Source organism: Acanthisitta chloris, unplaced genomic scaffold (assembly GCF_000695815.1).
Source record: "Acanthisitta chloris isolate BGI_N310 unplaced genomic scaffold, ASM69581v1 scaffold15726, whole genome shotgun sequence".
Lineage (NCBI taxonomy): Eukaryota > Metazoa > Chordata > Aves > Passeriformes > Acanthisittidae > Acanthisitta > Acanthisitta chloris.
In genome coordinates this window covers 3,887-15,402 of record NW_008678870.1, presented here as the reverse complement: position 1 = coordinate 15,402, position 11,516 = coordinate 3,887, and the positions used below count along the sequence as shown (strand labels likewise).

General features: G+C 50.7%; 1 protein-coding gene across 1 annotated transcript; it reads left to right on the top strand.

Annotated features, from left to right (window-relative positions):
* Positions 1 to 1,236: 1,236 nt before the first annotated feature.
* Positions 1,237 to 11,307, top strand: LOC103804474 (MKL/myocardin-like protein 2; the record flags this gene model as incomplete). Its single annotated transcript, XM_009077088.1, has 4 exons — positions 1,237 to 1,302; positions 6,126 to 6,181; positions 9,692 to 9,767; positions 11,146 to 11,307. Coding segments are annotated over 4 exons (360 nt in total), but the record flags the coding sequence as incomplete, so codon positions are not given.
* Positions 11,308 to 11,516: the final 209 nt, after the last annotated feature.

Here is an 11,516-nt window from a genome sequence, read left to right as displayed (position 1 = left end):
ATGCAGCTGGGGTCAGACACAGCTTCACTGGAAATGATCATCTCCTCCCAAGCTAAGCTCCAAGGGAATTTGTACCATCTCCTTTCTCTCCTCGCCAGCCTGGCTGACAGCTGACTGCACCTCGAGCCTGGGAAAGTCTTTGTTTGCTAGGAAGGGCTATGAGATAGGCAGAAGCATCAGAGAATGTGGGCCCTGAACACAGAGTCATCTGACAGTGAGCGTCTCCCTTGGCAGTGAGGATGAGGTACATCAGTCTGGCTGTGTCAGAAGTCAAAGTGAAATGGTGCAAAGAATTTGGCACATGTGGGAGTTGTGAAGTGATGGAGAGGTGCATGTCTCATGGCAAGCTGCACTGAGTTTTCAGCAAGAAAATGTGGAAGTGAGTTTATCTTTTCCTTGGTGGTACAGGTGTCTGTCTGCTTGAAGACAAAGCAGATAGTAACCCAAAGTACAGGCATGGCTCCCTGAGTGAGGAGATGAACTGACTGTGCAGCCCTGGGCCACGCAGAGGTGTGTGCCCCACACAGGGCAGGCTGCAGGTGTGTGCTGGGCTGGCATTCCACACCGTGAACATTGAGAGGTGCTTCTTTGTTAGGTGCCCAATTCCAAACTGATGCTCTGTAGCTGAGGCCTCTGAGCCACTCAGTGACCCTGATCATTCCCATCTGCCAGTGCCCTGCTCCCAAAATGAACTTCAGTGGGAGATTACAGGTCATTGGAGCAGTGGGTTCACACAGCAGTGGCACTATTTGCTCCTCTCCACATTATCTGCACCCCCTCAGTACAGGAAGCATATCTGCCTCTGCCTGGCAGGACTGGAAATGTGCTGCCAGGCCCTCTGAAGGGTGATGGGTTTGGAGAGCTCTACTCAACCCACAGTGCTGGGGCAAGGGAGAACCTCTCAGCTTCAGAGCTCAGAGCTCAGCAATGACTTGGGCTGCAGGTACAGTCACCAGAGGCCTCTAATAGAGGGTTAATCCCTGCCAGGCAGGGATCAGTGTGTCCCTGGCACTCAGCACTGCCTGCACCAGAGTAGCCCTGCCCTGTTCACCTGTGCAGAAGTGAGGACTGGGTGGGTACAGCTCCTCCCTGGCAGCCCCCTTGGCTTGGAGCGCTCTGCAGCAGGGATCAGTGCCAGACCTCTGTGCCACACACAGGCCCTTTATTTGTCCCTGAGATATATATTAGCACCTGAGTCAAATCCTGCCCCTTTCCCTGACACTCTCTCTCTCACAGTTTTACAGCTACGGCTGCAGCAGAGGAGGACCCGTGAGCAGTTGGCAGACCAAGGCATCATGCCACGTGAGTATTTTTTGCTGCCTTTTTCTGGCTCAAGGGGCTGTGTTCATCCTGGGCACTGCTGGGGCACTGTGTGGCACCTGCTCAGACCCACACAGCTCAGAACAGTGTGCTGCCAGGGGGACTTGGCTTCCTGTCCTGCAGAAATTTCAGGGTCCCTGGCGCTGTGCAGTGGTGCCCAGCATGTGCCACACAGACTATGATGCCCCTGTTCAAACTGAAGTCAGGAGAGATACTTACCTTACACCACCCAAAAATTCAGCTGCAGAGCTCCCTGTTGCAGAGGTCACTGTAGCAGAACAAGCATATCCAGCTCAAGCAGAAGACTCACAAAGTTCTTCACATAGGCAAGGGCAGAGGATCTCGTGTCCTCCTGTAGAAGGCAGGAACATCTTAGGCAGGATGAGGAAGAGGTAGAGAGGGCTTATTCCAGGAGGCTGTGGAGGAAGGCAGCAGTGGGTAGCTGCCTCGGACCCAGTGCAGAAAGGATGAGTGAGGCATATCCTGCACCCAGCCAGGACCCCACGGGGCAGAGCTGTCAGTGAGGCCAGTGAAACCCCTTCCAGGCTGCTTGCTGTAGGCTGACCCCACTCCTCCCTGCTCACCTGGCATTTGGGCCTGAGGGACAAACTCCAGGACAGCTTGATCATGCAGTCACTCAGTATCAGAAAGTCAGTGACTGAAATCAATCCCCTTCTGCACCTGCAGGTGCATCATGAAACTTGTAGCACCACTGGAGAAGGATGTTGGGAGCTCAGCCCTGCTCGCTGGAATACTCCATCCTGACCTAGCTCAGGCTCCATGTGCATATCTGTGGTTACCTGGGACCCAGGTAGAGGATTACCATTTCTGTCTCATCAAAGACCCCTTGGGTTCACTGCTAAGATCACCAGTTTTCAAAGGCTGTGCCACTTCTGTCTCTTCTGGTTGACGTTGGTGCAGCTCTTGGCTAAACAGCAGAGCAACACCTCACTAAGAGCTTTAGCACTGCTTGCTGCACCCTGCCCATCCCTCTGCCCTCCTGAAGGGTAGTGCTCAGGTGGCCAGCAAGAAACACCTTCTCAGGACAGTATTGTCAGCATCAAGCATTAAGAAAACCTGAGAAGGATGACAAAATTCGTGACTGTCAAGATAATCAATGGTTTTACATCTGATTGATGCATTTTATTTCCATTTTTCTTCTGTTTATTCTTGTGAGTGTTCATATTTTCTGCTGCCTGCCACCAAAGGGCAAGCACTTCAATCACAAGACTCCAGGAGCTGGAGATTTAAACAAAGTACTGTGACATTTGTCAGAGTAATGCAAGAATTGACACTACAGTCAGTGGCCAAAAATATGTCTAACATCTGCAGAACATCTGCAAAATCCGTTCTGTAAAATTGAGGACACTGGAGAAGGTGCAGGACACCCCATTGCACACAGAGCAGTGCCCACTGAGAGGTTTGCACACCTGGAACTGACTGCAAGGCTGTGTGTGTGGGACTGTCACATGTGGGACTGTCACACGTGGCACCTAACAGCTCCAGCCTTACACACTGCAGACCATGTGTTAGGCCAGATTTATCTGATGGCAGCTGAAGGGTATTGTCTGGTTACTTCCAGCTTCTTTGCACTTCCAACTCCTAGGCTGACATTTTGCAGTCTGGTTTCTGTCCAAGAAGACCATTTTGGGAAACTTGAGCACAGTTCACTCACTGGAAGTAACAGAAGAAAAGGCACTTTTGCCATTATGAAAACAAACATGCAGAACTGAACTGCTGAGTTTGACCTCAGGAGGAAGTGTCAGATGTTAGCATTTCATACATGGGAGCCCCAGCCAACTTACCCATGGCTTGGGCATTTGCAGCCATTCCTTATGAAAAACAAGCCTTTGTTAACCATATCTGCCCATAGTCTGTTGGCTCTGGGGCCCAGCAGGTGAGGGTTGGGCACCAAGAGGTGCACCAGGACAGGATCTCAGTCCACAGTAGGGCAAGAAATGAACCTGTGTGGCTATAACCCACAGTGGCTGAGAATCTTCTCTGGAAAGACAAAAGATGGGCATGGCAGGTGTCCATGGTGAGAGCCAGGTTTGGTCCCAGGCTTGGAACACACTTGGTCCCACATTGCACAGCAGCTTTTGCACAGGGATTGCTTTCAACCAACTGCACACACTTCCCGCTGAGAGAATCCCAGGACACAGCAGCTTTGTGGTCCAAAAGCTTCTGATCCATTTTAGACAGAGACCAGAAAGAGAGAAGGAAGGTCAGAGTGACAGAACAGCATTGGATAAAGGACTTGAGGCTTGTAGTAACCCATGTGAAGCTGACTACCCACAGAGCCTCCTGAGCTGTTCAGCCATAGCACAGTGAGTGTGAAACACTGGGGTGAGTCCCAGTAAGCTAACTGGGTTTTGGTACCTAAGAGAATAGTGCAAGGAGAAGTATCAGTGTTACCTGAGCATAGGGCAGTGAGATGAATGTCCTCCCCAAAGCTCAGTCTGTGTTTGGTTTGACTGGAAAAGATGAATGCCATTGCACATCTGAGCTTTGTTCAATCTCCCTTGGCTGTTCCTCTAAGAAATGTGAAGGCTCAGGTGGCTGCATCACTGGAGAGGGCAGGACACTGCCTGAAGGAGGATGCTCAGCAGAGTGGCAGTGCACAGGGCTTCAGGTTCAAACCTGCACTCATGGTCAGACACTGTCAGGGCTGGCAAAAAAAGCAGCACTGCTGCAAAAGGCTCTGCAGATAAAGACAGGGGCAAACTGCTATGCAACAGCAGCCTCTGGATTCCTTCAGCCCTGTGGCTGGGTATGGAGGATCCTCTGAAAACAAGGGGAGATCCAGGTTGGTTGGGACACAGCCTTTGCTCCTGATGCACAGGAGTACAGGTGGGAGCAGAGCCTGCCCCATTCCTCAGCCTCACTGAGTAGGAAGTTTCCAGTTCATGTACCAGCACATGCAGTTTTATTGTCCTAGTGAAACCAGGACAGACTCAGCAAAAGCATTTTAAACCAAGAGCATGCAGGGTCACCTGCAACGAGGCAGTTATAGGGCTGGGCATGGATAAATTCTCTCTAGACCTGCCCAGACACCTGCCCTGGGCCTCAGCCAGATCCTGCTCAGCTACCTGAAAGGAGGGGGAGGCATCTTGAAGGGTCAGGGATTCCTTGAGACAAGGTTCCCCCAGCTGTGATGAAGAGTGAAGCAGATACAGCTGCACTTGAAATAAAGACCCTCTTGCTGTCCACAGCCACCACCTCTTCCTCTCACTAAAACCTCAGAGCAACAGTCCCAAGATGATCAACACCAAGCAGAGCACCTCTGCCCTGGTGCCTGCAGACCCTCAGCCATTCCGTGCTGAGCTGTCATCCCCTGACAAGTTATCTGAACAACCAGTGCTAGCCATGTCTTTGTTTGTTTTGCAGACTAATACAAGCTGCAACATCCACATAATTCCTCCAAAAATCTTGGTAAACTACTAAACTCTGCAACATTTTCCTCTGGAATAGCACAGTGCTTGGTCAGTGCCTGTAGACGCTGCCAATATTAGTGCTTCACAGTGAGCAGGGCTGGAAAAGCCATCTCTCTTGCTAACTTCATATTCTTGTGTGCACTGTTTGATTTTGCTTCTGAGCTGTCACCAGGCCTCATGGCTGCTCACCAGAGCATGGCTCAGCAACACCAGCTTGTCTGTCCTTCTGCTTTCCAAGTGTCAGGAGTAGGAATGTGCCTTCTGTGTTGTCCTCTGATTCACTGGAGGTTCCAGGGGTTGCCTAACAAAAAGCCAATTCAGAGGGTTCCCAAACTTTTCCCATCTGTCCCCAGTCTTATCTTCATCCTCCTCTAGGCTGATGGGGGACAATGTCCTGTGTGAAAATAGCTTCTGTCCTTATTGGATCCCATTCAGAAGATGGAAAGGGAATTTCTGCTGCCGAACAAAGAGTTGCAGCAGACTGTTTGTGTGGGTCAGGACACCATCCTCTTCCCTGTCCCACTGGGAACAGTTAGATTTGCCTGCTTACACAGCCAGAAAAGAATTTCTGTAGGATGTGAGGACTATTAACCCCTTCACCATGCAAATTCTGCTCTCATTTCTACTGCACCAGAGTAAGCAAGGAAAGGTTCAAGGTTCTCCATGACTCCAGTACAGATTGCTCCATGGGACTGGTGTTCACTGGTCCAAGAGTCAGGGATCATTGGCCTGTTTTTGGGAGCCCCTCTGGGTTGGTGTCAGGAGATGCTGAGGGCATGGGCTGCTGGCTGCCCAGGGAGATCCCTTGTCACACAGTTGCTTCTGGGCAGGGGACAGGACAAACATCCAGTGAGAAGTGGAGGGACAGTCAGTGATGGAAGAGGGACAAAGGACCACAGTTCAGTGCCCACAGGACCCCAAGAGGCAAGGCAGATCTCCTGCTGGCCTCAAGCCTTAGCCACCTGCAGGTTTTACTTGCAGCTGAGGTCCCTCTCGGGTGTTTGCTCTTCCCAGATGTCTCCTGGAGCTGTGGTGCCTTCCATGACCTGCAGGGAACACTCCAGGGAAAAGCCACCTCTGCTCTCTGACACGTCCCACAGAGCACCACATTTCAAAGCCTGCACCCCCTCCCTGCCCACGTGTCTCTGCTCTCCCCATGCTCTCCATCCCCCCTGCTCTCTTGCCATGGACTGGCTGAGAGCATGGGATTTCCCAGAGCTTTCCTGAGTTATTTTTAGCCAGTGCAATAAAGAGATCAGCTAGTTTGTGTTGCTATTTTTATAGCACTCATTAAAATGCTGTTGCTGAATATCCTGGTAGCTGCTTGCTTCCGCTCCTGTGCTGACTGCTCCTCTCTCTTTCCTGTTGCAGCACTGAAAAGCCCATCAGCATTCCATGAACAGAGAAAAAGTCTGGAGCGAGCCAAGGTAACTCCTGCAGCCACCCTGACAAGGGAACACGTGGGCTTGCTTTGCATGTGTCACGGGGTTTGAGAGCACCTTCCACCTCCTCTGGCATCCTCCCTGTGGTGGCCAAGGATGAGGGGCAGTGTCTCCTCTGCTTCCAGCCATGGTGGGGCCAAGCCAGGGCTCACCAATGCTCTGGAGCACCTTTCTCTGAGCAGAGAAGGTTTAAAAGGGCAGAGAGGGCATCTGTGCCTGGAGCTATGGGGTTTTACAGCAGCCCCAGGGGTTTACAAGAGGCTGTGGGCAGGTGTAGTTCAGTGTGATCTTGGCAGTCCAACAGTAAGTGTCCAACCAGCAGAACTGCTGCTTTCCCCCCTGGGCCGGGTCTGCACCCACTCCTCCTGTGCTGACTGCTCTCCACTCCCATGCCAGTAAGGTCAGAGCAGGGCCAGCAGCAAACAGGCCTGCAGGAACCTAACTAGTGCAGGGACAATGCAGATGCCACCTGGAGTGAGTCCCCACGGAGATCACACTTGTCACCAGGCAGGAGCTTGGCTTTTAGCTCCTCAGTGCAGCTTGGCCATTAGGACCCAACGTCCAAGGGGGAAGTGGCCCAGGCTCCCACCCAGCCCATTATCATGCTTCTCTAAACACTGCTGAAGGCAGAGATAAGATAAAGAGCCATTTCCAGAACACATGGAAACTCTGTGATGCATTGATCACGTTTTGGGAAGTCACACAGGTTTTCCAAGCCTTGCCCAAGCTGAAGAGATGGCCACAGCACAGGGAGCAATCAGGCATGCAGGTTTTGCTTGAACACAAGAGTTTGTTTCATTGACCTGCAAAACGTGCCTGCAGCCACATGGGAAAGGTGCCCTGCAAGGAAGAGAGATTGTGAAACACAGAGAATTGCTCCTCTGAGCTTACACACACCAAATCATTTGCCCCTAGTATAAATGGTGAGCACAAGGAACACAATGACCCTGAAAAATGAGTATGCTTACAAAATTTCAAGCAATCCAAAGTATCCTTGAAGTGTCATATATTTTACAGTCTAAGTATACATCTGTGTCTCTGTCTTTCTCTTCAAAAGCTTTCACTGGCTAGTTGCCTGGGGGAAAGGGAAGGATGGTCTAGTCTATCCCAAACCACAGGAGTTTTCAGAGTGTGTTAACAAAGACACTGAGCACAGCCCACGACAAACATCACTCCCTTGCTTAGAGCTGGGACAGGGAAGAGCAGCAGCTGTTTGCAGATAATTACTCAGAGGCATTGGTTGTTTAGCTGATACTGCCCCAAACTGCTCTTGTGCAAACAGAAAGCAGATAACACTAACTGTTCATGAGTTCTGGAAGCTCTTCTGCTTCAGCTGAGGATAAAATAAACCACATCTGAAGGCTTTCTCCACCCTGTGCACCCCAGTGACACGAACAGCAAATGTCCCAAGGGACTGAAGTCACAGCAGAGCTCAGCCAAGGCAGTGTGAATGTTGGGGTCAACATAAGCAAAGCCAAAGCTGTAGGACAACTGGAGCTGAGGATTAGCTGGAAATGCATTAACTGAATTTAACTGCACTCAGGTACAGACACCAACCTGCTCTGACCTGGCACAGGGACCAGGCAAACCTACACATGGCGCAAGCAAAGGATTGTGTTGGTGGAAATCAGATGGGGGAAAAATTATGGGGGGAAGGGTGAGGCATTGTAAAGACTTCAGTAAATAAAATGTCTATTGTTTGCTTACCCATGGCAGTGGCTGTGTTAGGGTCTGGCAGCAGGCCAGCTCAGCAGGCTTTGGAGTGATGTGCTGTAGTAGATGGCTGGCTTGGAGGACAGAGCAGGCTGGCTCAGCAGGGCTAACACTCAGCCCAGCGGAGGTGCCAGGGAGGGACCTAGCGAGGGACAACTGTTATGCCTCTGCCCCAGAGCAGAACAGCCCCACCTGGGCCCATCCTGACCATTCTCCTTTCTTATGTTAGTCTTATCCAGGCCAAACTCCTCTGGCCGGGATGTGAGACAGTCAAGTGAGATAATGTCAAAATGTGCTTCCAGTCAAGTTACATGATACTCACTGTTTGTTCCCTGAACAGAAAACTCATCTCTCCATAGCAGGAGTTTAGGTTGGTGTGATGTGGTTTGTTCCTAATCAGTTCACCCTGGCTGTTGCTCACCTCCTTGCTGTCTTCAAAACCCATTTATATAGGTTGTTTGATTACTTGGTCCAATATCTCACTGTCTGCTTTGTAATTTCCTGGTTTCTTCTCTCCATCTCTTTCAAAGCAAGAAATTCTGCTCCCTTTTCCTCAGTTTCCTGGAGAACCACAGGTAGTTGCTATTACTCTTGTGTATCTCAAACTGTTTGGGAACATTTGAGTACTCTCTAACCTGTTCTCCAACCTGGCAACTGGAGATTCTTCTCTTTTGCTGCTGAAGGTTCTTGCCTTAGGCTCTGAATGATAAATAGCCATTTATCTTTTCAGTGAGAATGGTTTAAAAAAACAATAAATCCCGTGGCCATCTCAGCATCATGCACAATCATTTCTCCTGTTGGTGGAACACAGGCAGCACTTTCCATTGCCTGGTTCTGGCTGCACAAATCCTTATAAGATCTTTTCCTCATGATCCTGTACATTTTGTACTGTGGGATTTCCAATTTTGCTCCAGCTGCTTATAATATTTTTTTATATTCATCCTTAAGTTTTTATCCTTTTTGAACTATGTACATTTTTTTTACTATTTCTTCTTGCAGCTCAGCCTAGCAAAGAGCTAATAATCTGTCAAAGTTGTGATTTAGCTTTTCCTCACCAGGGGATGAGCTTGTATTTGTGTTTTTGAGGTCAGCTGTCCCCACTGCTGACTTCCCTGGCCCTACTGGATGGTGTTGCTGTACCTCTGTGTGCCTTTCTCTTCCTAAAACCATGAGGGAGTTGGCACAAGGCTCCTGGACCTTGTTCATCACAAACTTATCTGCAAAATGGCTGTTCCAACCCCATGTCATAGCTGGGGAGAGGAACCACAGAGCACAGGAGCTGCAGGATTGCAGGTAGTTAATCCTCGTGGCTGATCTGGGTGGTGAGGCTGAGTATCTTCAAGACTTGCTCAGCCTGATGGCTCACCCTGGAGTGTCAGGCTTCCCACAGAAGCCAATGCTAGCAGGACACTCCAGAGCTGCCTTGGTGCAGCTCTCAAAGGTGACATGGTGTGCCAAGCCAGGGGCAGGTTCACCACTCCCAAGGAATAGGTCTCATCCTTCCTATGAGCTCTCATAATACTCCATGAGTCAGAAGGAGATTGTAAAGGACACAGGAGTGGGTACAGTGATCAGTCAGCAGCTCCAGGCACATTGTTCCCTTTCTGAAGGACTTTTGCCCAGGAACACACCACCGTCTGAGTGGCAAAAAGTGCCATTTAGGAGGTCTCTCAACCCAGCTTGTAATAAGTCAAAAAGACCCATGGGATGGCACAGAGGCAGGTGCTCTTAGTACCTTATTGCTGCTCCAGCCAGGTAACTCTCTGCATTTGTGTTCTGCAGACCGAAGATTATCTCAAGCACAAGATTAGGAGCAGGCCTGAGCGATCAGACCTGGTCAATATGCACATTCTACAAGGTAAGAGTGCCCAAACTTCTCCCACGTGCTCCTTGTGTCTCCTGCCCTGGGACTCGTGTCTCTCCTGCCCCACTTGTGCTCCTTCAGGACTCTCATTGCAATGAACTTTGTCCCAACTGCTCCTGAGACTCAGATGGGACATGTTGTATGGAGTCCCATCCAGACCTGGTCTTCAGGAAGCAGAACACACATTTATTCCCTGACAGATGCAGAGCCAAGGCCATCTAGTCTTTCTCCCATCTCTGTCAGGGACCAGTGTAAGATACTCTAGAAAACAGTGAGGTACAGAACAGCTCTGAGAGAAGGCTCTGTCAGGTGCCAACGTCTGATCATGAGAAGCAAACCCAGAGCATTTGCTGTCCAGGGCACTGAAATCCCTGTAGCAAGTGGTCACAATTCCCTCCCAAAGCTGAACATCTTTGTGTTGCCATAATTCTGGGTATTCTCTGAGACAATTCATGGTGATGCAGTCACTGACCCAAGCAGAGCTGTATGACAAGCCCTGCGGTCAGTCCATGAGCCACAGCAGCTCTCCCCTCTCCCATCCTGGTGCTCCCTGGCAGAGAGCTGGCATGGCTGCATCCCATCACAGACAGCAGAACACTGCAGTGTCCCTTGTTATCTCCAGAGATAACAAGATCCTTAGAGACAGAGAGGATGTGCAGCCTCCCTCTCTCCTCACGTCCTGTCAGTTGTCTGGAAGAAGCAGATCACTCCCTGGCAGCTGGAAATATTGGCCTCTGCTCTCAGCATGGATGCAATCTGTATTTCTTTCCCTCTGGCAGGCAGGAGGGCTGAGCCAGAGTCCCGTGCTGGATCAGTGTCACTGCCTTGCTCTTCCCTTGGGTCTCCATCCCTAAAATGATCTGTAGCTTGTTTAACAGGTGGGAAGTGTCTTTCCCTTAGGTTAAATACCAGAAGCAATCTGGGCTGGAGGTGTGGCCAGGGGCTGTAAACCAGGAGAGCTTCCTCTTCTCCAGGCTAAACATCTCCAGCTCCCTCAGCTGCTTCTCATAAGACTTACCCTCTAGACCCTTCACCAGTTTTGTTGCCTTTCTCTGGACTTGTTCCAGCCACAGATCCCTCCTGGGCCCTGCAGAGGATGCTCCAGCTGTACACTGGGTTTGCAGCCCTAGAGTGCTAGACAGAGGCTCTTGCTTGGGAATGGAGAAGCTGAGCCTAAGGCTCAGAGTAGGACCCGTGTCCCAAACCCCACCAGCCCCATCCAGTCCAGCAGAGCAGCTCCTGCTGTGAGCTGAGCCATGCCCAGGCTTTGCCCACAGCCCCCAGAGGCAGTGCTGAAGGGAAGCACATTCCCAAGCACTGTGCTAACAGGTGCCCCAAGTCCTGCACTGACACCTTCCGTTTGGCCTTTCAGACTCAGCTGCAGAGGGATCCATTCAGTCTACCCAAATGAAGCTGAAAAGAGCCCGACTGGCAGATGATCTCAATGAAAAGATTGCTCTCAGGCCAGGGCCTTTGGAGCTGGTGGAGAAGAATATCATTCCCGTGGATTCCGCTGTGAAAGAAGCCATAAAAGGTAGTGAGAGCGACCGTGCGCGTTGCGTGTGCGCGTGGAGCAGGGCAGGGGCTGAGGGCACGAGGAGGTACCACAGCCACTGCAGGAAGGGACCAGCCTGCTCTGAAGAGCTGCATCCGTTGCTTAATCTCACTATTTTCACTATAAGCAGCTCAGTCCAGCACAGCCCATGCTCTCTTGTCCAGGCTTCCGTTGCTTAATCTCACTAT